We start from the raw sequence: 25,685 nt of genomic DNA, 5'->3' as shown, positions 1-25,685 counted from the left end.
TTGAAGAGATTTTCTACCCACGGGTAATGGGTACCCATACCCGCAAAATATATGGGTAGGGCATGGGTAAGAAATTGTGCCCATGGGTAACCCAATGGATACCCAGAAAAAATTAATAAATGAAAATAACTCCTATAACATGTGGGGTTAGCATCCAACTCATATGGTCCAACCCTAAATCTCATATTCCTTAAATAAGTCATAGCTCATAGGCTCATAATCACCTGCTCGCCACTCCTCATATGTACTATGTGACTCCTCAAAAAGATGAAATATTGACTCTTCGCTACCAGACTCTTGTCGAACACTCGATCTAGTGATCCCCAATTCCCACCACCACCTTCCACTACGTCGGCCTTCCACCAACCGCTGCTCATGCTCCCCTGATGCTTCCAAGAGGCCATCCACTGGAGGAGGCCACATACGTGCTATACTACTCTACCATGGTCACTTGAATTTTAAACTCATTTCTCTACCTCTTAAGAATTTGAATGCTATATATTGTACCCAATGGATACCCATTGGGTATAGGATACCCGATGGGTATGGGCATGGTTGTCAGTTTATACCCATGGGTATTGAAGTGGGTGGGTATAAAAAGTTTCTATGGGTATGGGTTTGGGTAGAAGGAGGTTGTACCCGCCCATACCCTACCCATTGCCATCCCTAGGTCGTGGACAGTCTTTCCTTTCTTTCTTTCTCTTTCTGTTACTCCCTTTTGCAAAGCCCGCGAGCCCCCGCGAAAACAGCCGAAATTTGCTCATCATCGTAACCCGAAACTCGCCTGGTGCCTGTGAGAGTGCCCATGAGTTACCGCAGTTAGTGGCCGCTGCTGGTTTGCTCCTACGAGCCTTGCTAGTCCATTCTAGACGTGCTGTATTAAACACCCCATTTTTGTGACAGAAAATAATTCTTTGTCGCTGCGTGTGATAGCCCATGACACATTCGGCCCGCCCGCAAATACGGACAAGTGGGATCGCTCTGCAAGCCCACACGATTCTTCGTCCGTCTAAGAAGAAAGATCTTAGACTTTTTCTTTTTTGAACTGACTGACTGGGAGCAACAAGTTGGGGCTACCCATTGCTTAAAAACAATTGGGGTTAGGCACGACCCAAATGGTCCGGCCGCGTCTGCTCAAGGGTAAACGGACACAAAACGCGGCCCAACGCACGGGAACAGACGGACAAATGTCCGTTTTTTGTCCGATTTTGACCACTTCCGGCTTAATTTTGGGCCGCGTTTGCGTCGAGATGGACAAGATGAAACACCGCTCCTCCTCTTGTCCCCTCCAACGAGCACTTGCTCCAAAATGATGCCCCCGGGAGGAAGAACGACACCGAAGGCGCCGTCATCGTCCGATCGGGTAGACCCAGATCTAGAGTTTCCCCCAGAACTTCCCGATCAGGTTGACGTGACCTGCAACGACGATGCCTCAAGAACGGAACGATGTCCGTGACGCCGCCATCGTCCGCCAAGACCGTAGTCAGGCACAATTTTCACCGAAAGCCACGTCGTCCCCATCGGTACTCCGACGGAGATCCGGCAGCAGACCGCCAGGCACCCGCAGTGTCCCAAACGGCCGGACGGATCGGACGTGATGACCGGATAGGATCTAGAAACACCACCGGATCGCCAGCAAAGGTCTATGGCGCCTGTCGCTGGCCCTTCCACGCAGCCGCCGGTCGGCCACATGTACGAGCTGGATCAGCCAACCCGCACGTCGCCGCCAACAGCCGCACCACCAGTCCACCCCGGCGACCCTGCAGCACCGCCGCCACTGCCCACCACCATGCCACCGCCACGCGCCACCGCCGGAGAGACGCCATGCTGCCAGCGATCCAGATCTGGGCAAGTGCCCCCACGCCCATGGATGCCCGCATCACCCAAACCTGTGTGGGAGGGAAGGAAGCCTCCGCCACCGTCGTCAGCCACCAAGCTTTACCCTATGGCTTCCTCCAGCGGTGATGGAGGGATGCATGGGATCTGCGGCGGCCCGGCGGCTCGGATTGCCGATCCGCCCGAGTCACCCAGGCGGGGGGCGACGCGGGAGACGGTTGGACGCGGACAGGGATGCCTAATAGCAGAATAGCAGGAAGACAGAGTGCAAAAAAATGAATGTATCTAACATCAAGTTAGTGCTAGATACATCCATTTGAGACACAAGCTTGGGACAAGCTTTTCCGGGCGGAGGGAGTACTACTCTATTCGTCTGGAATTAGTTGACGGTCAAATGAATGTATCTGCATGAAGAATGTATTATCCACAGGAGCAGTACGTTTGCACGCCATGCGTCCACCGTAACCTTACTGGCACGCAGTTGTGACTCCGGGACCGTACGTGTCGTGCCCGAGGACGGCACCCGCGTGGACAAGGTCACTGAGCAAAACACATGATCGACAAGCAACCGGCCCCGGTCCACTTCCGGTTCCGGAACCACGCACACCCCCACAAACTCGCCCGTTCCTTCGGCTTGTGGAGGAGGAGGGCAGGCTTCAGGAAAGTCAAGGAGCGATGGTGGCTACGTGGATATAAAGCAAAGAAGCAGAAGGAGCGGCGAATGGGAGAAGGGGAGGGGAGGGGTGGCTCTGTTGTGTTGTGTAGCAAAGCTCGGTGAGAAGGGGAGCTGTAGCAAAGCAAGAGTTGATCAGACGATTGGTGCAGCGTACTGTCCAGAAATCTTTTACTTGTGGGAGAGGGAAAGGGCAAGGTGGTGCCTCGGGATTCGGGCCCTTTTTCACGGAGCAGGTAAAAGGGGGAGGGAGGGAGGGTGCCAGCCACGGTGGGCAGTGCCGGGGAGCGCCGGAGCAGTCAAAGTAAAAATGGTAAACGTGGTCTCTCTCTCTCTATGTGGGTTTGGTGGTCGTGGACAGTCTTTTCTTTCTTTCTTTCTCTTTCTGTTACTCCCTTTTGCAAAGCACGCAAGCCCCCGTGAAAACATCCGAAATTTGCTCATCATCGTAACCCGAAACTCACCTCGTGCCTGTGAGAGCGCCTGTGAGTTACCGCAGCTGGTTTGCTCCTGCGAGCCTCGCTAGTCCATTCTGGACGTGCTGTATTAAACACCGCATTTCTGTGAGAGAAAAGACTTCTTTGTTGCCGCGTGTGATAGCCCATGACACATTCGGCCCGCCCGCGAATATGGACAAGTGGGATCGCTCCGCAAGCCCACACGATTTTTCGTCCATCTAAGCAGAAAGCCCTATGACTTTTTCTTTTTTGAACTGACTGACTGGGAGCAACAAGTTGGGGCTACCCATTGCTCAAAAAAATTGGGATTAGGCACGACCCAAATGGTTCGACCGCGTCTGCTCAAGGGTAAACGGACACAAAACGCGGCCCAACGCGCGGGAACAAACGGACAAATGTCGTTTTTGTCTGATTTTGACCCATTCCCGGCTTAATTTTGGGCCGCGTTTGTGTCGAGATGGACAAGATGAAACACCGCTCCTCCTCTTGTCCCCTCCAACGACCACTTGCACCAAAATGATGTCCCCGGGAGGAAGAACGACACCGAAGGCGCCGTCATCGTCCGATCGGGTAGACCCAGATCTAGAGTTTCCCCCGGAACTTCCCGATTAGGTTGACGTGACCTGAAACGACGATGCCTCGAGAAGGAATGATGTCCGAGACGCCGCCATCGTCCGCCAAGACCGCAGTCAGACGCGATTTTCACCAAAAGCCACGTCATCCCCATCGGTACTCCGACGGAGATCTGGCAGCAGACCGCCGGGCACCCGCAATATCCCAAACGGCCAGACGAATCAGACGTGACGACCGAATAATATCCAGAAACTCCGCTGGATCGCCAGCAGAGGCCTCCGGTGCCCCTCGCTGGCCCTTCCGCGCAGCCGCCGGCCGGCCACATGTACGGGCTGGATCAGCCAAACCGCACGTCTCCGCCAACAGCCGCACCACCAGTCCTCCCCGTCGACCCTGCAACACCGCCGCCACTGCCCACCACCATGCCGCTGCCATGCGCCACCGCCGGAGAGACGCCGCGCTGCCAACGATCCAGATCTGGACAGGTGTCCCGACACCCATGGATGACCCGCATCACCCAAACCTGCATGGGAGCGGAGGGAGCCTCCACCACCGCCGTCGGCCACCAAGCTTGCCCTGTGGCTTCCTCTAGCGGCAACGGAGGGAGGCACGGGATCTGCGGTGGCCCGGCGGCTCGGATTGCTGATCCGCCCGAGTCGCCCAGGCTGGGGGCGACGCGGGCGACGGTTGGAGCGGACAGGGCTGCCTAATAGCAGAATAGCCGGAGGACAGAGTGCAAAAAATGAATATCTCTAACATTAAGTTAGTGCTAGATGCATCCATTTGTGACACAAGCTTGTCTAAACTTGGGACAAGCTTTTTCGAACGGAAGGAGTACTACTCTATTCGTCCGGAATTAGTTGACGGTCAAATGAATGTATCTGCATGAAAAACGTATTATCCACCGGAGCAGTACATTCACACACCATGTGTCCACCGTAACCATACTGGCATGCAGGCAGTAGCGACTCCGGGACCGTGCGTGTCGTGCCCGAGGCCGGCGCCCGCGTGCACAAGGTCACTGAGCAAAACACGCGGTCGACAAGCAACCGGCCCCGGTCCATGCTCAGTTCCGGAACCACGCACACCCTACACTATGGCCAAGAGACAGAACCACATATACGCTCACAAACTCGGCCGTTCTTTCGCAGGCAGCGCAAAGAGTTCGTGTCGATGACTCGATATACTACCGCGGCACACGCAAGAGCAAGCGGTGCCGACTGCGCGGCGGTAGGCCGGCAGCCCGCCCGCTGCTTGCCCCCCTTGAGCCCCAACACCATGTCTCCCACTCGCCCGGCCGCCACGAGCTCACTCTCTCCCGATCGACCTCCATTGTCGCCATGCATCGAACGTAGCCATCGCCAGCGGTGCCCCGCGCGCCTATATATACCGCACGCATCGATTGCACTGTGTCGCCGCCTGCCGGAGTACACTAGCGCTACTCCTAGAACAAGTTTTTAGCTGTGATCACGCAGTACAGGGAAAATAGTTGACAAAGGGAAGGAGCTAGCCACCAGCGCCATGGAGCTGGAGATGGGGCTTGTGTCGCCGTACCATGCGGGCTCGTGCGGGAAGAGGGGCTCGACGGAGGCGTTTGGGGTCAACAAGCCCACGCTGACACTCTTGCTGCGCGACGATGACGACGACGACGACGGTGACCGCGGCAAGGGCGAAGACGGCACTGGCGATGCCCGCGACTGCGAGATGGGCACCATGTGAGTGTTTCATCTATGGTGTTCAATGCAATGCACGTAGTGTTGGAAATATTCCCTAGAGGCAATAATAAATTGGTTATTATTATATTTCCTTGTTCATGATAATCGTTTATTATCCATGCTAGAATTGTACTGATAGGAAACTCAGATACATGTGTGGATACATAGACAACACCATGTCCCTAGTAAGCCTCTAGTTGACTAGCTCGTTGATCAATAGATGGTTACGGTTTCCTGACCATGGACATTGGATGTCGTTGATAACGGGATCACATCATTAGGAGAATGATGTGATGGACAAGACCCAATCCTAAGCCTAGCACAAAGATCGTGTAGTTCGTATGCTAAAGCTTTTCTAATGTCAAGTATCATTTCCTTAGACCATGAGATTGTGCAACTCCCGGATACCGTAGGAATGCTTTGGGTGTGCCAAACGTCACAACGTAACTGGGTGGATATAAAGGTACACTACAGGTATCTTCGAAAGTGTCTATTGGGTTGGCATGAATCGAGACTGGGATTTGTCACTCCATGTAAACGGAGAGGTATCTCTGGGCCCACTCGATAGGACATCATCATAATGTGCACAATGTGATCAAGGAGTTGATCACGGGATGATGTGTTACGGAACGAGTAAAGAGACTTGCCGGTAACGAGATTGAACAAGGTATCGGGATACCGACGATCGAATCTCGGGCAAGTATCGTACCGATAGACAAAGGGAATTGTATACGGGATTGATTAAGTCCTTGACATCGTGGTTCATCCAATGAGATCATCGTGGAACATGTGGGAGCCAACATGGGTAACCAGATCCTGCTGTTGGTTATTGACCGAGAGTTATCTCGGTCATGTCTGCATGACTCCCGAACCCGTAGGGTCTACACACTTAAGGTTCGATGACGTGGTTACCGAATGTTGTTCGGAGTTACCGAATGTTGTTCGGAGTCCCGGATGAGATCCCGGACGTCACAAGGAGTTCCGGAATGGTCCGGAGGTAAAGATTTATATGTGGGAAGTCCTGTTTTGGTCACCGGAAAAGTTTCGGATTTTATCGGTAACGTACCGGGGCCACCGGGAGGGTCCCGGGGGTCCACCAAGTGGGGCCACAAGCCCCGGAGGGCTGCATGGGCCAAGTGTGGGAGGGGACCAGCCCCAGGTGGGCTGGTGCGCCCCCCCACAAGGGCCCAAGGCGCCTAAGGGGAGGAAGGGGGGCAAACCCTAAGGGCAGATGGGCCTTAGGGCCCATGCCTGGTGCGCCTCCCTCTCCCCCTCCACCTGGCCGCCACCCAGATGGGATCTGGGGGCTGCCGCCACCCCTAGGGAGGGAACCTTAGGTGGGGGCGCAGCCCCTCCCCTCCCCCTATATATACTTGAGGTTTGGGCTGCCCAAGAAACACGAGTTCCTCTCCTTGGCGCAACCCTGCCCCTCTCCCTCCTCGTCTCTTGCGGTGCTTAGCGAAGCCCTGCTGGAGTACCACACTCCTCCACCACCACCACGCCGCCGTGCTGCTGTTGGATGGAGTCTTCCTCAACATCTCCTTCTCTCCTTGCTGGATCAAGGCATGGGAGACGTCACCGGGCTGTACGTGTGTTGAACGCGGAGGTGCCGTCCGTTCGGCACTAGGATCTCCGGTGATTTGGATCACGACGAGTACGACTCCTTCAACCCTGTTCTCTTGAACACTTCCGCTTACCGATCTACAAGGGTATGTAGATGCACTCTCCTTCCCTTCGTTGCTGGTTTCTCCATAGATAGATCTTGGTGACACGTAGGAAAATTTTGAATTTCTGCTACGTTCCCGAACAGTGGCATCATGAGCTAGGTCTATGCGTAGTTTCTATGCACGAGTAGAACGCAAAGTAGTTGTGGGCGTTGATTTTGTTCAATATGCTTACCGTTACTAGTCCAATATTGATTCGGCGGCATTGTGGGATGAAGCGGCCCGGACCGACCTTACACGTACTCTTACGTGAGACTGGTTCCACCGACTGACATGCACTAGTTGCATAAGGTGGCTAGCGGGTGTCTGTCTCTCCCACTTTAGTCGGATCGGATTCGATGAAAAGGGTCCTTATGAAGGATAAATAGCAATTGGCATATCACGTTGTGGTTTTGCGTAGGTAAGAAACGTTCTTGCTAGAAACCCATAGCAGCCACGTAAAACATGCAAACAACAATTAGAGGACATCTAACTTGTTTTTGCAGGGTATGCTATGTGATGTGATATGGCCAAGAAGAATGTGATGAATGATATGTGATGTATGAGATTGATCATGTTCTTGTAATAGGAATCACGACTTGCATGTCGATGAGTATGACAACCGGCAGGAGCCATAGGAGTTGTCTTTATTTATTGTATGACCTGCGTGGTATTGAACAAGGCCATGTAATTACTTTACTTTATTGCTAACCGGTAGCCATAGTAGTAGAAGTAATAGTTGGCGAGCAACTTCATGGAGACACGATGATGGAGATCATGATGATGGAGATCATGGTGTCATGCCGGTGACAAGATGATCATGGAGCCCCAAGATGGAGATCAAAGGAGCTATATGATATTGGCCATATCATGTCACTATTATTTGATTGCATGTGATGTTTATCATGTTTCTGCATCTTGTTTACTTAGAACGACGGTAGTAAATAAGATGATCCCTCATAATAATTTCAAGAAAGTGTTCCCCCTAACTATGCACCGTTACGACAATTCGTTGTTTCGAAGCACCACGTGATGATCGGGTGTGATAGATTCCAACGTTCACATACAACGGGTGTAAGACAGATTTACACATGCAAACACTTAGGTTGACTTGACGAGCCTAGCATGTACAGACATGGCCTTGGAACACAGAAGACCGAAAGGTCGAACATGAGTCGTATAGAAGATACGATCAACATAAAGATGTTCACCGATGTTGACTAGTCCGTCTCACGTGATGATCGGACACGGCCTAGTTGACTCGGATCATGTAATCACTTAGATGACTAGAGGGATGTCTATCTGAGTGGGAGTTCATAAGATGAACTTAATTATCCTGAACATAGTCAAAAGGTCTTCGCAAATTATGTCGTAGCTCGCGCTTCAGTTCTACTGTTTAGATATGTTCCTAGAGAAAATTTAGTTGAAAGTTGATAGTAGCAATTATGCGGACTAGGTCCGTAAACTGAGGATTGTCCTCATTGCTTCATAGAAGGCTTATGTCCTTAATGCATCGCTGAGTGTGATGAACCTCGAACGTCGTCTGTGGATGTTGCGAACATCTGACATACACGTTTTGATAACTATGTGATAGTTCAGTTAAACGGTTTAGAGTTGAGGCACCGAAGACGTTTTGAAACGTCGCGAAACATATGAGATGTTTTGAGGGCTGAAATTGGGATTTCAGGCTCGTGCCCACGTCAAGAGGTATAAGACCTCCGACGATTTTCTTAGCCTGCAAACTAAGGGAGAAAAGCTCAATTGTTGAGCTTGTGCTCAGATTGTCTGAGTACAACAATCATTTGAATCGAATGGGAGTTGATCTTCCAGATGAGATAGTGATGTTTCTCCGAAGTCATTACCACCAAGCTGCTAGAGCTTCGTGATGAACTATAATATATCAGGGACATATATGATGATCCTTGAGATATTCGCGATGTTTGACACCACAAAAGTAGAAATCAAGAAGGAGCATCAATTGTTGATGGTTGGTGAAACCACTAGTTTCAAGAAGGGCAAGGGCAAGAAAGGGATACTTCATGGAACAACAAATCAGTTGCTGTTCTAGTGAAGAAACCCAAAGTTGAACCCAAGCCCAAGACTAAGTGCTTCTGTAATAAGGGGAACAGTCACTGAAGCAGAACCACCCTAGATACTTGGTAGATGAGAAGGCTGGCAAGGTCGATAGAAGTATATTGGATATGCATTGTGTTGATGTGTACTTTACTAGTACTCCTAGTAGCACCAGGGTATTAGATACCGGTTCGGTTGCTAAGTGTTAGTAAACTCGAAATAAAAGCTACGGAATAAACGGAGACTAGCTTAAGGTGAGCTAACGATATGTGTTGGAAGTGTTTCCAATGTTGATATGATCAAGCATCGTACGCTCCCTCTACCATCGAGATTGGTGTTTGCGTTGAGCATAGACATGATTGGATTATGTCTATCGCAATACGGTTATTCATTTAAGGCGAATAATGGTTACTCTGTTTATTTGAATAATACCTTCAATGATCTTGCACCTAAAATGAATGGTTTGTTGAATCTCGATCGTAGTGATACACATGTTCATGCCAAAAGATATAAGATAGTAATGATAGTACCACCTACTTGTGGCACTGCCACGTAAGTCATATCGGTATAAAACGCATGAAGAAGCTCCATGTTGATGGATCTTTGGGCTCACTCATTTTTGAAAAGTTTGAGACATGCGAACCATGTCTATTGGTGTATATGCATGAAGAAACTCCATGCAAATGGACCGTTTGGACTCACTTGATTTTTAATCACTCGAGACATGCAAATCATACCACATGAGCAAGATGACTGAAAGGCCTCATTTTCAGTAAGATGGAACAAGAAAGCAACTTGTTGGAAGTAATACATCTTGATGTGTGCAATCCAATGAGTGTTGAGGCGTGTAGTGGATATCATTATGTTCTTACTTCACAGATGATTTGAGTAGATGTTGAGTATATTTACTTGATGAATCACGAGTCTGAATTATTGAAAGCTTCAAGTAATTTCAGGGTGAAGTTGAAAGATCTTCGTGACAAGAGGATAAAATATCTATGATATGATCATAGAGATGAATATCTGAATTACGAGTTTGGCACAGAATTAAGACATTGTGGAAATTGTTTCACAACTAATAAAGCCTGGAACACCATAGTGTGATGGTGTGTCCGAACATCATAACTGCACCCTATTGGATATGATGCATACCATGATGTCTCTTATCGAATTACCACGATAGTTTATGGGTTAGGCATTAGAGACAACCACATTCACTTTAAATAGGGCACCACATAATTCTGATGAGATGACACCGTATGAACTATGGTTTAGAGAAACCTAAGCTGTCATTTCTTAAAAGTTTGGGGCTGCGACGCTTATGTGAAAAAGTTTCAGATGATAAGCTCGAACCCAAAGCGGATAAATGCATCTTCATAGGACACCCAAAACAATTGGGTATACCTCCTGTCTCAGATCCGAAAGCAATAAGGGATTGTTTCTAGAATCGGGTCCTTTCTCGAGGAAAAGTTTCTCTCGAAAGAATTGAGTGGGAGGATGGTGGAGACTTGATGAGGTTATTGAACCGTCTCTTCAACTAGTGTGTGGCAGGGCACAGGGAGTTGTTCCTGTGGCACCTACACCAATTGAAGTAGAAGCTTATGATAGTGATCATGAAACTTCAGATCAAGTCACTACCAAACCTCGTGGGATGACAAGGATGCGTACTACTTCAGAGTGGCACGTAATCCTGTCTCGGAAGTCATGTTGCTAGACCACAATGAACCTACGAGCTATGGAGAAGCGATGGTGGGCCTGGATTCCAGAATGGCTCGAGGCCATATAATCCGAGAGAGGATCCATGTATGAAAACAAAGTGTAGACTTTGGAAGAACTACTTGATGGTCGTAACGCTGTTAGGTACATATGGATTTTAAAAGGAAGACGGACAATGATGGTAAGTATCACCATTAAGAAAGCTCGACTTGTCGTTAAGATATTTTTTCCGACAAGTTCAAGGAGTTGACTACGATGAGAATTTCTCACCCGTAGCGATGCTTAAGTCCGTCGGAATCATGTTAGCATTAGCTGTATTTTTCGATTATGAAATCTTACAGATGGATGTCAAAGCAAGTTTTCTTACCAAGTTTTCGTAAGAAAAGTTGTATGTGATACAATAGAAGGTTTTGTCAATCCTGAAAGATGCTAACATCTATGCAAAGCTCCAGCAATCCTTCTAAGGACTGGAGTAAGCATCTCGGAGTTGGGATGTATGCTTTGATGAGATGATCAAAGTTTTGGGTGTATACAAAGTTTATGAGAAACTTGTATTTCCAAAGAAGTGAGTGGGAGCACTATAGAATTTCTGATGAGTATATGTTGTTGACATATTGTTGATCGGAAATGACGTAGAATTTCTGGAAAGCATATAGGGTTATTTGGAAAGTTTTTTTCAATGGAAAGCCTGGATTAAGCTACTTGAACATTGAGCATCAAGATCTATAAGGATAGATCAAAACGCTTAATGGTACTTTCAAATGAGCACATACCTTGACATGATCTTGAAGGTGTTCAAGATGGATCAGTCAAAGAAGGAGTTCTTGCCTGAGTTGCAAGGTATGAAGTTAAGACTTAAAGCTCGACCACGGCAGAATAGAGAGAAAGGACGAAGGTCGTCCCCTATGCTTTAGACGTAGGCTGTACAGTATGCTATGCTGTGTACTGCACCTGAAGTGTGCCTTGCCATGAGTCAGTCAAGGGGTACAAGAGTGATCCAAGAATGGATCACAGGACAGCGGTCAAAGTTATCCTTAGTAACTAGTGGAATAAAGAATTTTCTTGATTATGGAGGTGGTAAAAGAGTTCATCGTAAAGGGTTACACCGATGCAAACTTTGACACTAATCCAGATTATTCTGAGTAGTAAACTGGATTCGTATAGTAGAACAGTTATTTGGAATAGCTCCAAATAGAACGTGGTAGCTGCATCTGGGAGATGACATAGAGATTTGTAAAGCACACACGGATCTGAAAGATTCAGACCCGTTGACTATAACATCTCTCACAAGCATAACATGATCAAACCCAGAACTCATCGAGTGTTAATCACATGGTAATGTGAACTAGATTATTGACTCTAGTAAACTCTTTGGGTGTTAGTCACATGAGGATGTGACCTTGAGTGTTAATCACATAGCGATGCGAACTGGATTATTGACTCTAGTGCAAGTGGGAGAATGTTGGAAATATGCCCTAGAGGCAATAATAAATTAGTTATTATTATATTTCCTTGTTCATGATAATCGTTTATTATCCATGCTAGAATTGTATTGATAGGAAACTCAGATACATGTGTGGATACATAGACAACACCATGTCCCTAGTAAGCCTCTAGTTGACTGGCTCGTTGATCAATAGATGGTTACGGTTTCCTGACCATGGACATTGGATGTCGTTGATAACGGGATCACATCATTAGGAGAATGATGTGATGGACAAGACCCAATCCTAAGCCTAGCACAAAGATCGTGTAGTTCGTATGCTAAAGCTTTTCTAATGTCAAGTATCATTTCCTTAGACCATGAGATTGTGCAACTCCCGGATACCGTAGGAATGCTTTGGGTGTGCCAAACGTCACAACGTAACTGGGTGGCTATAAAACGACACTACAGGTATCTTCGAAAGTGTCTATTGGGTTGGCACGAATCGAGACTGGGATTTGTCACTCCGTGTAAATGGAGAGGTATCTCTGGGCCCACTCGGTAGGACATCATCATAACGTGCACAATGTGATCAAGGAGTTGATCACGGGATGATGTGTTACGGAACGAGTAAAGAGACTTTCCGGTAACGAGATTGAACAAGGTATCGGGATACCGATGATCGAATCTCGGGCAAGTATCATACCGATAGACAAAGGGAATTGTATACGGGATTGATTAAGTCCTTGACATCGTGGTTCATCCGATGAGATCATCGTGGAACATGTGGGAGCCAACATGGGTATCCAGATCCCGCTATTGGTTATTGACCGAAGAGTTATCTCGGTCATGTCTGCATGACTCCCGAACCCGTAGGGTCTACACACTTAAGGTTCGATGACGCTAGGGTTATAGGGAATAGATATACATGGTTACCGAATGTTGTTCGGAGTCCCGGATGAGATCCCGGACGTCACGAGGAGTTCCGGAATGGTCCGGAGGTAACGATTTATATGTGGGAAGTCTTGTTTTGGTCACCAGAAAAGTTTCGGGTTTTATCGGTAACGTACCGGGACCACCGGGAGGGTCCCGGGGGTCCACCAAGTGGGGCCACAAGCCCCGGAGGGCTGCATGGGCCAAGTGTGGGAGGGGACCAGCCCCAGGTGGGCTGGTGCGCCCCCCCACAAGGGCCCAAGGCACCTAAGGGGAGGAAGGGGGGCAAACCCTATGGGCAGATGGGCCTTAGGGCCCATGCCTGGTGCGCCTCCCTCTCCCCCTCCACCTGGCTGCCATCCAGATGGGATCTGGGGGCTGCCGCCGCCCCTAGGGAGGGAACCCAAGGTGGGGGCGCAGCCCCTCCCCTCCCCCTATATATACTTGAGGTTTGGGCTGCCCAAGAAATATGAGTTCCTCTCCTTCTTGGCGCAGCCCTACCCCTCTCCCTCCTCGTCTCTTGTGGTGCTTGGCAAAGCCCTGCTGGAGTACCACGCTCCTCCACCACCACCACGCCATCGTGCTGCTGCTGGATGGAGTCTTCCTCAACCTCTCCTTCTCTCCTTGCTGGATCAAGGCATGGGAGATGTCACCGGGTTGTACGTGTGTTGAACGCGGAGGTGCCGTCCGTTCGGCCCTAGGATCTCCTGTGTTTTGGATCACGACGAGTACGACTCCTTCAACCCCGTTCTCTTGAACGCTTCCGCTTAGCGATCTACAAGGGTATGTAGATGCACTCTCCTTCCCTTCATTGCTGGTTTCTCCATAGATAGATCTTGGTGACACGTAGGAAAATTTTGAATTTCTGCTACGTTCCCCAACACGTAGGTGCACGCCCTTCTCTTTCGTGGAACTGACTGTAGTGTTAGAGGGATTTAGCTGTAACGCCCCGAGACCGATGTGCCAGGTGTCGTTCAGTTATTCGTTGTTGTTGTCTTGTCATTGGCTTGCGTGTTGCATTTCATCATGTCATCATGTGCATTGCATCATCATGTTTTCAAAACTTGCATCCGTCCCGGTCTCCTCGTTCCTTCCGTTGTCCGTTCCGAGCCCAACCACACTTGCACGCGCCCGCGGCATGTCCAAGATAGTATTTTATAAGTGGCCGGAAAATGTTCTCGGAATGGGATGAGATTTGACGTGTGGTCTTATTATAGTGTAGGTAGACCGCCTGTCAAGTTTCATCGTGTTCGGAGTTCGTTTGATAGCCCAACCGTTAAACTATAGCGGCATTATAGCCGGTCTAACGTCGGACGTTTTCGGTCTCCGGAAACAGTCGCCGGGCCTCTCTCTCTTCTCTTCTCTCAGCTCGAGACCGTCTGCACAGCTCACTACCTACCGCCAGGTCCAACCTAACCTCTCTCTTCAGCCCGCCGCCCTCCTCGCGCGCGTCCGAAAGTTTTCCCGAACCCGACCCGGACTGTCGCCACCGTTGTGTCCGGATCATCCCCAAACGTCTACAAAACGTCTCCGTTTTGTTATTTGGGCTCCCTAACTATTTTATTCGCGACCGTCCGATTTTTATCGAAGGGACCAGATGACCCTAAGCCTACCCACTCGCTATGTATTCAGCCTAACCCTAGCCCCTAGCTGTCCCATCCACCCATTCCGCCCGCCGCCACCGCTTGGTCGCTCCCCTCGGGATCCCCCCTCGATCCAGATCCACCAACCTCGCAGCGCCCCAATCCATCCATCCCATCCTGCCTCCGACCATCGTCCTCAATTTCAGCGCCACCCAACCAACCACCGCACCAGCGCCATGCCCTGCTTCCTATCTCCTCCCTGTCTCGCCCGGTGCCCGATCTGCATCGCGCCGCTGCCTGCGTTCCCCGCTGCAGCCAGCCTCCACCGGAGGTCCCTCCGCCGACGAGCATCACCAGCCCCAGGCCCGTGCTCGACAACCCTGCTCCCTTTCCCCTCCTGCTTCTGTTTTCTTTCTCTCACCCTGCTCTCTCTCTCTCTGTTGTCTTCGCAGCACCACCATGGATGGCCTCCCGTAGCTCCCGCTTGTTGCGCTGGCGTGGTTCCCGGCCGATCCGCGCCAAAGAGCCTCGGACTCGTCCAGCCCCTTCATCCCTCGACGCCGAGTTCCTCTGCTTCACCTGCAAGTCCGCTTCCCCGCCGGTCCATCACCGTTGCCAGCCATCGGCCTTGCCTCTGCTTCGAACGACAGGACAGCACCTCGCCCTATGCCTCCTCCTCGACCCCGCCAGGAGCCGTCCTCGCCCTCGTCCTCGCAGCAGGTCCCGAGCTCGACCCCGTCGCCTCCTCTACTTCAGGACCGCGCCTCCGCCTCGACCGCTCGCCCCCTCTGCTTCGCACGCTGGCCCGTCCCCTTCGCCAGGAGCTCTGATGCGCCGGCGCCGCTAGGTTCGACCGGGCCCGAGGTCCTCCGTCCATTCACCGGCGTTCCCCTCCGGATCCCGTCGCCAGAGCCCCATCCCCGCTGCTCCTCCTCGTCGTCTTCTTCCTGTGCGCCGTCAACGCCTGGTCTTCTTTGAGCAGAGGAAGACGCCCGCTCGCCCGCGCCCCGCGTTGACCGCGTCCTGCTTCATCCCAGCGTGGGCCAGCGCCTCCCCAAGGCCCAGCCTCCTCTCCACAAGCCGGGCCTTAGCCCAGGGTGAGCCACCCCCAGCGCCCCCTCCTCTTGTTTTTTTTACTCTTGTTGGGCTGCCCAGTGCACTGTTCAGATTCGGCCCGATTCATGTTTTTTTCCTGCAGAACGATTTGTCCAATTATTCCAGGGATTGCCAGTTTTGCAGATTAGACCCTCATGTTCATGCATTTAATAACTCAAGAACCGTGCATCGGATTAAAATGTTTCATATATGAAACTTGCTCAGAATTTTGTGTAGAGTAATAATATCCAACTTTCATCTATATTTAAAATGTTAAAAATGCTGTTTGCATTAATTTGCTCCTATGCCATGCTAAAATGCTTTATTTCATAACTAAATAACCGTAGCTCCGAATTAAATAAACTTTATATGTAAATGGGGTAGAATTTTGCCTAGTTTATCATGGTGACCTTTATTTGCATATTAAACAACTCTAAAATTGTGTTTAGGGCAGAACAGGACCTAATCTAAAATATGCATATGGGGAGTTTCCGGAATTGTTGTTCGTTGCTTCCGGCCTCATTTAAACTTGACTAGATAGGTAGTTTTACTTTGCTTCACCCTCTTGCCATGTTAAACAACATTTAATATTGTTGAGTACATAAACGAGATCAAACTAAATAACTTGTTGTGGTGTTTCGTCAATATGCAACTCGTTGCATATTGATCTCCACTTAATTTGTAGAACTGCTTGTGCACTTTGCCATGCCATGCTTCATTAAACCGGACATGCATCATACTCGTTTGTGCATCATGCCATGTTGATGTGTGGGTTGTTTACTATGTTGTGTGCTTCTTTTCCGGTGTTTGCTTCTTCGGGTTGGTTCCGATAACGTCGAGGTTGTGAGGATCCATTCGTCTACGTCCGTTTGTCTTCTTCATGGACTCTTTCTTCTTCCTTGCGGGATTTCAGGCAAGATGATCATACCCTCGAAATCACTACTATCTTTGCTATGCTAGTTTGCTCGCTCTTTTGCCATGCCAATGCTATGATGCCTACCACTTGCTTGTCAGCCACCGAAATTGCCATGTTCAACCTCTAACCCACCATGTCCTAGCAAACCGTTGTTTGGCTATGTTACCGCTTTGCTCAGCCCCTCTTATAGCGTTGTTAGTTGCAGGTGAAGATCGAAGTTTGTTCCTTGTTGGAACATGGAGATGTTGTTCCTTGTTGGAACATGTTTACTTGTTGGGATATCACAATATATCTTACTTAATTAATGCATCTATATACTTGGTAAAGGGTGGAAGGCTCGGCCTTATGCCTGGTGTTTTGTTCCACTCTTGCCGCCCTAGTTTCCGTCATATCGGTGTTATGTTCCCGGATTTTGCGTCCCTTACGCGGTTGGGCTATAATGGGAACCCCTTGACAGTTCGCCTTAAGTAAAGCTTCTCCAGCAATGCCCAACATTGGTTTTACCATTCGCCACCTAGCCTCTTTTTCCCTTGGGTTTCGCGGACTCAAGGGTCATCATTATTTTACCCCCCCCGGGCCAGTGCTCCTCTGAGTGTTGGTCCAACTGTCAGCTACCGGTGACCACCAGGGGCAACTCTGGGTTGGCCTACCCGTACCTAAGACAATCTGAGTGTGCCCTGAGAAAGAGATATGTGCAGCTCCTATCGGGATTTGTCGGCACATTCGGGCGGTGTTGCTGGTTTAGTTTTACCCTGTCGAAATGTCTTGTTGTACCGGGATACCGAGTCTGATCGGAATGTCTCGGGTGGAGGTCTATTCCTTCGTTGACCGTGAGAGCTTGTGATGGGCTAAGTTGGGACACCCCTGCAGGGATTGAACTTTCGAAAGCCGTGCCCGCGGTTATGGGAAGATGGGAATTTGTTAACGTCCGGTTGTAGAGAACCCGAAGTTGACCTTAATTAAAATACATCAACTGCGTGTGTAACCGTGATGGTCTCTTTCCGGCGGAGTCCGGGAAGTGAACACGGTGTTGGAGTTATGCTTGACGTAGGTTGCTATAGGATCACTTCTTGATCATACTTTTATCGACCGTGCTTTGCCTTCTCTTCTCGCTCTCATTTGCGTATGTTAGCCACCATATATGCTTGTCGCTTGCTGCAGCTCCACCTCATTACTCCATCCTTCCTATAAGCTTAAATAGTCTTGATCTCGCGGGTGCGAGATTGCTGAGTCCCCGTGGCTCACAGATACTTCCAAAACCAGCTTGCAGGTGCCGTTGAGTCCGTACAGATGACGCAACCAAGTTCAGGAGGAGCTCGATGAAGATCTTGTCCTTTGTATTGTTTCCGTTCTAGTTGATCAGTAGTGGAGCCCAGTTGGGGTCGATCGGGGACCTTTGTCGCATTTGGGGTTCTTCTTTTATTTAGGCTCCGTAGTCGGGCCCTGATTGTATTTGGTTGTTGTAATGCTTTATTCATGTATTTGTGTGAAGTGGCGATTGTAAGCCAACTATGTATCTCTTTCCCTTATGTATTACATGGGTTGTGTGAAGATTACCTCACTTGCGACATTGCTTTCAATGCGGTTATGCCTCTAAGTCGTGCTTCGACACGTGGGAGATATAGCCGCATCGAGGGCGTTACAAGTTGGTAATCAGAGCCTTCCCCGACCTTAGGAGCCCCATTGCTTGATCGTTTTTAGCGGCCGAGTTGTGTCTAGAAAAATGTTTTGAGTCATTTAGGAATTATATATCGGAGAGTTAGGAATTCTTTTTACTCCTCAGTCCCTTCGTCACTCTTGCGAGGCATCCTAACGTAGAGTTTTGACTTTTCTCTTCTCAAATTTCACTAAAAATTTTTAGGATCACGCGGGTATCTTGGAATCGTTCCGATGGTTTTATGATGAGATCATTGTCTTGGTGCCTCCTGTCAGGGGTTTTGTGGAAGTGTCCCGGGGAGTTGAGCTCTGAGGTGTTGTCATCATAATTTTATCGTTGCAATTCTGGTATACCTGAGTTTAGTACGCCGACATCGAAAATCTCTTTTATGCAGTTGTTGGTGAGATAACCCCGATAACCCAGTACTGAGGTGAGTACGGGAGTATTGCCATGACTTGTATAACGGATGCTTTTCGAAGGTTGAGGTAGACGATTTCCGAAGGTTTCTTGGTTATGTGTTGAAGGATGGATACAGCTGGATGTAGGATTTGTTAGTTTTGGGTGAGATATTATGCTTCCCCTGTATCCCCAACACCTGATTGCATAACCTGAAAATTTCGGGAGTTTCATAGGTGGGAATTCAAGTAGCTCTTAGGATATCTTTCCGACAGATGTATGATATGAAATTGGGGTTCGACGTCTAGTGGTCCGCCTATTCACGGTTGGTTTTACAGTGGTCTCGTTGTGTCTTAAAGAGTCCTTGGCTATGCCGACTCGGGGACGCTTCGTATGTCATGTGCACTTCCTTGTACATGATGGTGCTGTACGATCGAGCCCGTGTAGGCCCCACCACGAAAACTTCGGACGGAATCTCTATCATATGTTTGTTCCGGCTTATTTTGCAAGCCAATCTTTTGTTTTGTTTTGAGCTGTGGTATTCAAGTTGCTTCAATGTCAAGTGTTGATTCCATACCTTCCCCAAATGGTGTTCTCATACTCCAATTTGAATACTAATCATTCTGGATAATCAAGATTGTCTTGTCAATCCTTTTCAACCAGCGTCTTTCTCTTCAAGTGGATCCGATCATTTCAACATTCGCAAGATCACCTCTCAGTTCTCTCAACGGTGTTTGTTTCATCCGTCCCAAGTTGTTTTTGTTTTCCCGCCCTCCCACCCCTTTATCTTCAAGGACTCAGATTTCTTAATCGAGTATCCATTTTATTGATGGGAAGTTTCTCCATTCTTTTCCGTCAATGTTCTTATCCGGTGATTCTCATGAAGATTCTAATGGAGCTTCAAGTTCGTCATTCCTCATTCCTTTCTCTTCTCCGGTGGATTCAAGTCAAGATTTGTCGATTATATCCCCTTTTTCTCGTCTCAAATACCTTCTCTTGATGGTGCTCCTCATATTTATTCATTTCTCGCTATTCTATTGTTCCGGAGTGCTCAAGATATCTCGAAGATTCGTGTTTCCACTCTGCATTCGTTCAAGCTCTTTCGAGATTGGTATCTCATTCAAGTCATTTAATTCAACCGGTGCAACATCTCTTTTAAATCTTTTCAACGGTGTTCTTTTGAGTGGGCCCTAACCCACAGGTTTTTTTCCCAGGATCTTACCTGACTCTTCTATTTTCCCAGAGCTATCGTAAATTCTTCTCCAAGTTTGACGTAAGAATGAGTTATCATCAGTCAAATGCTTTTTCTCCAAGATCTTTCAAATTCTTTTCATAGTTGGCTCAACCTTTTCGCTTTTGATTCTTCCGGTGTGCCTCAATAATTCTTGGTGGTGTTTCTCGTTGTCATTCTCATCATTTGAAGACCAAAGAAGAGTTTCTCTTTAATCTTGCTCTATTCTCTTCAAGATTCATGGTGCTAGCTTGTTGCCATCCTCTCATAATTGTTTTCGATTGTGAGAATCTTTTTCACCCATCAGGAGATATTCAAGAGTCTTCTCAGTTGGTCATCCGGAGTCCATCAATTCAGGTTTATTCATTCTCAGCCGTCAGTTATCATTCTCCTATCTTGCCGATGCATCTATCGAATATCCTCTAATCAGTTCTTGATCTCTTTGTTCTCATGTATCTAGTTTGTCTCAAGCACCGTCGTTCATTTGCTAATTCTTACCGGTGATGCACCCCTACTTCGATCATTTTCAATTCTTACGGTGGTTCTTTCAAGATCTCTCTTCCTTGTTCATCATATCAATTCATTTGTTGTTCCAATCCTACCGGTGGTTCGTTGAAGACCTTTTCAAGTTTACGCTATATCTCTTTTAATCCTTTCTACGAGAATAAGTAGTATGCCAAATCCGTTGATTGTCGTCAATTTAATTGGTGAAGGATAAGCATAACACAATTCTTATTCTTGTTCATCCAAGTGATTAATTATTATGTTCCGGAGGCATTGTGATGTTGCTCTCTTCTACCCATCCTCTTGTTTTGTCATGATAGTATTCTTTTCTTTGCTTATCCATTCAACCGGAGTGTCGTGTTTTTCTTTCGAGCTCTCTCATCTTATCAATTTTTGGCATCCCTTCTCAACCGGAGTGCTGTCCAAATTATATAAGTCTTATTACTTCTCTATCTTGTCTTAACTGGAGTGGTTTCAATATATATCTTCCCTTCAACCTCAAGGTTTCGCAATGCTCTATGTCCCTAGTTTCTAACGGGCTGTTTTCGACTTTGTTCTCCTTCGTTCTATTCTTTTCTCGAATTAGTTCAACCTCGCAAGGTTCTTTGGTTTCACTCGTTCGTCAAAGGAGCAACTTAGTTTTACCTCTTCTCTTTCTTTTCCGTTGCCCCTCCGGTGCCATTCTAGATCTCGGGACGAGATCCTCTCGTAGTGGTGGAGTGTTGTAACGCCCCGAGACCGATGTGCCAGGTGTCGTTCAGTTATTCGTTGTTGTTGTCTTGTCATTGGCTTGCGTGTTGCATTTCATCATGTCATCATGTGCATTGCATCATCATGTTTTCAAAACTTGCATCCGTCCCGGTCTCCTCGTTCCTTCCGTTGTCCGTTCTGAGCCCAACCACACTTGCACGCGCCCGCGGCATGTCCAAGATAGTATTTTATAAGTGGCCGGAAAATGTTCTCGGAATGGGATGAGATTTGACGTGTGGTCTTATTATAGTGTAGGTAGACCGCCTGCCAAGTTTCATCACGTTCGGAGTTCGTTTGATAGCCCAACCGTTAAACTATAGCGGCATTATAGCCGGTCTAACGTCGGACGTTTTCGGTCTCCGGAAACAGTCGCCGGGCCTCTCTCTCTTCTCTTCTCTCAGCTCGAGACCGTCTGCACAGCTCACTACCTACCGCCAGGTCCAACCTAACCTCTCTCGTCAGCCCGCCGCCCTCCTCGCGCGCGTCCGAAAGTTTTCCCGAACCCGACCCGGACTGTCGCCACCGTTGTGTCCGGATCATCCCCAAACGTCTACAAAACGTCTCCGTTTTGTTATTTGGGCTCCCTAACTATTTTATTCGCGACCGTCCGATTTTTATCGAAGGGACCAGATGACCCTAAGCCTACCCACTCGCTATATATTCAGCCTAACCCTAGCCCCTAGCTGTCCCATCCACCCATTCCGCCCGCCGCCACCGCTTGGTCGCTCCCCTCGGGATCCCCCCTCGATCCAGATCCACCAACCTCGCAGCGCCCCAATCCATCCATCCCATCCTGCCTCCGACCATCGTCCTCAATTTCAGCGCCACCCAACCAACCACCGCACCAGCGCCATGCCCTGCTTCCTATCTCCTCCCTGTCTCGCCCGGTGCCCGATCTGCATCGCGCCGCTGTCTGCGTTCCCCGCTGCAGCCAGCCTCCACCGGAGCTCCCTCCGCCGACGAGCATCACCAGCCCCAGGCCCGTGCTCGACAACCCTGCTCCCTTTCCCCTCCTGCTTCTGTTTTCTCTCTCTCACCCTGCTCTCTCTCTCTGTTGTCTTCGCAGCACCACCATGGATGGCCTCCCGTAGCTCCCGCTTGTTGCGCCGGCGTGGTTCCCGGCCGATCCGCGCCGAAGAGCCTCGGACTCGTCTAGCCCCTTCATCCCTCGACGCCGAGTTCCTCTGCTTCACCTGCAAGTCCGCTTCCCCGCCGGTCCATCACCGTTGCCAGCCATCGGCCTTGCCTCTGCTTCGAACGACAGGACAGCACCTCGCCCTATGCCTCCTCCTCGACCCCGCCAGGAGCCGTCCTCGCCCTCGTCCTCGCAACAGGTCCCGAGCTCGACCCCGTCGCCTCCTCTGCTTCAGGACCGCGCCTCCGCCTCGACCGCTCGCCCCCTCTGCTTCGCACGCTGGCCCGTCCCCTTCGCCAGGAGCTCTGAAGCGCCGGCGCCGCTAGGTTCGACCGGGCCCGAGGTCCTCCGTCCATTCACCGGCGTTCCCCTCCGGATCCCGTCGCTAGAGCCCCATCCCCGCTGCTCCTCCTCGTCGTATTCTTCCTGTGCGCCGTCAATGCCCGGTCTTCTTCGAGCAGAGGAAGACGCCCGCTCGCCCGCGCCCCGCGTTGACCGCGTCCTGCTTCATCCCAGCGTGGGCCAGCGCCTCCCCAAGGCCCAGCCTCCTCTCCACAAGCCGGGCCTTAGCCCAGGGTGAGCCACCCCCAGCGCCCCCTCCTCTTGTTTTTTTTACTCTTGTTGGGCTGCCCAGTGCACTGTTCAGATTCGGCCCGATTCATGTTTTTTTCCTGCAGAACGATTTGTCCAATTATTCCAGGGATTGCCAGTTTTGCAGATTAGACCCTCATGTTCATGCATTTAATAACTCAAGAACCGTGCATCGGATTAAAATGTTTCATATATGAAACTTGCTCAGAATTTTGTGTAGATTAATAATATCCAACTTTCATCTATATTTAAAACGTTAAAAATGCTGTTTGCATTAATTTGCTCCTATGCCATGCTAAAATGCTTTATTTCATAACTAAATAACCGTAGCTCCGAATTAAATAAACTTTATATGTAAATGGGGTAGAATTTTGCCTAGTTTATCATGGTGACCTTTATTTGCATATTAAACAACTCTAAAATTGTGTTTAGGGCAGAACAGGACCTAATCTAAAATATGCATATGGGGAGTTTCCGGAATTGTTGTTCGTTGCTTCCGGCCTCATTTAAACTTGACTAGATAGGTAGTTTTACTTTGCTTCACCCTCTTGCCATGTTAACCAACATTTAATATTGTTGAGTACATAAACGAGATCAAACTAAATAACTTGTTGTGGTGTTTCGTCAATATGCAACTCGTTGCATATTGATCTCCACTTAATTTGTAGAACTGCTTGTGCACTTTGCCATGCCATGCTTCATTAAACCGGACATGCATCATACTCGTTTGTGCATCATGCCAAGTTGATGTGTGGGTTGTTTACTATGTTGTGTGCTTCTTTTCCGGTGTTTGCTTCTTCGGGTTGGTTCCGATAATGTCGAGGTTGTGAGGATCCATTCGTCTACGTCCGTTTGTCTTCTTCATGGACTCTTTCTTCTTCCTTGTGGGATTTCAGGCAAGATGATCATACCCTCGAAATCACTACTATCTTTGCTATGCTAGTTTGCTCGCTCTTTTGCCATGCCAATGCTACGATGCCTACCACTTGCTTGTCAGCCACCGAAATTGCCATGTTCAACCTCTAACCCACCATGTCCTAGCAAACCGTTGTTTGGCTATGTTACCGCTTTGCTCAGCCCCTCTTATAGCGTTGTTAGTTGCAGGTGAAGATCGAAGTTTGTTCCTTGTTGGAACATGGAGATGTTGTTCCTTGTTGGAACATGTTTACTTGTTGGGATATCACAATATATCTTACTTAATTAATGCATCTATATACTTGGTAAAGGGTGGAAGGCTCGGCCTTATGCCTGGTGTTTTGTTCCACTCTTGCCGCCCTAGTTTCCGTCATATCGGTGTTATGTTCCCGGATTTTGCGTCCCTTACGCGGTTGGGCTATAATGGGAACCCCTTGACAGTTCGCCTTAAGTAAAGCTTCTCCAGCAATGCCCAACATTGGTTTTACCATTCGCCACCTAGCCTCTTTTTCCCTTGGGTTTCGCGGACTCAAGGGTCATCATTATTTTACCCCCCCGGGCCAGTGCTCCTCTGAGTGTTGGTCCAACTGTCAGCTAACGGTGACCACCAGGGGCAACTCTGGGTTGGCCTACCCGTACCTAAGACAATCTGAGTGTGCCCTGAGAAAGAGATATGTGCAGCTCCTATCGGGATTTGTCGGCACATTCGGGCGGTGTTGCTGGTTTAGTTTTACCCTGTCGAAATGTCTTGTTGTACCGGGATACCGAGTCTGATCGGAATGTCTCGGGTGGAGGTCTATTCCTTCGTTGACCGTGAGAGCTTGTGATGGGCTAAGTTGGGACACCCCTGCAGGGATTGAACTTTCGAAAGCCGTGCCCGCGGTTATGGGAAGATGGGAATTTGTTAACGTCCGGTTGTAGAGAACCCGAAGTTGACCTTAATTAAAATACATCAACTGCGTGTGTAACCGTGATGGTCTCTTTCCGGCGGAGTCCGGGAAGTGAACACGGTGTTGGAGTTATGCTTGACGTAGGTTGCTATAGGATCACTTCTTGATCATACTTTTATAGACCGTGCTTTGCCTTCTGTTCTCGCTCTCATTTGCGTATGTTAGCCACCATATATGCTTGTCGCTTGCTGCAGCTCCACCTCATTACTCCATCCTTCCTATAAGCTTAAATAGTCTTGATCTCGCGGGTGCGAGATTGCTGAGTCCCCGTGGCTCACAGATACTTCCAAAACCAGCTTGCAGGTGCCGTTGAGTCCGTACAGATGACGCAACCAAGTTCAGGAGGAGCTCGATGAAGATCTTGTCCTTTGTATTGTTTCCGTTCTAGTTGATCAGTAGTGGAGCCCAGTTGGGGTCGATCGGGGACCTTTGTCGCATTTGGGGTTCTTCTTTTATTTAGGCTCCGTAGTCGGGCCCTGATTGTATTTGGTTGTTGTAATGCTTTATTCATGTATTTGTGTGAAGTGGCGATTGTAAGCCAACTATGTATCTCTTTCCCTTATGTATTACATGGGTTGTGTGAAGATTACCTCACTTGCGACATTGCTTTCAATGCGGTTATGCCTCTAAGTCGTGCTTCGACACGTGGGAGATATAGCCGCATCGAGGGCGTTACATTAGCACAAAGGCTGGGTCATATATACACTTATAGAACCACAGCCGTGGCTGGGACGTGCGCCACTACCTCTACCACTCGCTCCACTACTGCCATCATCGTGGCCAGTCTCTGAGCACAACCGCTCGTGGTGTCTGTTGTTACAACACACACACACACAAGCTATATACGCTAACACCCCCC

The 25,685-nt window shown here is 49.0% G+C and overlaps 1 protein-coding gene across 1 annotated transcript in view; it reads left to right on the top strand.

Moving 5' to 3' along the window:
- Nucleotides 1-5,061: 5,061 nt before the first annotated feature.
- The window catches only part of LOC119334344 (auxin-responsive protein IAA20-like), a 24,365-nt gene continuing 3,741 nt past the window's right edge, over nt 5,062-25,685 (top strand). The window contains exon 1 of the mRNA XM_037606927.1: nt 5,062-5,255. Within this exon, the coding sequence (XP_037462824.1) occupies nt 5,062-5,255 (194 nt within the window). The remainder of the gene's footprint in view (nt 5,256-25,685) is intronic.

This window comes from Triticum dicoccoides, chromosome 7A (genome assembly GCF_002162155.2).
Source record: "Triticum dicoccoides isolate Atlit2015 ecotype Zavitan chromosome 7A, WEW_v2.0, whole genome shotgun sequence".
Classification (NCBI taxonomy): Eukaryota; Viridiplantae; Streptophyta; class Magnoliopsida; order Poales; family Poaceae; genus Triticum; species Triticum dicoccoides.
This window is presented reverse-complemented; position numbering and strand designations above follow the sequence as displayed.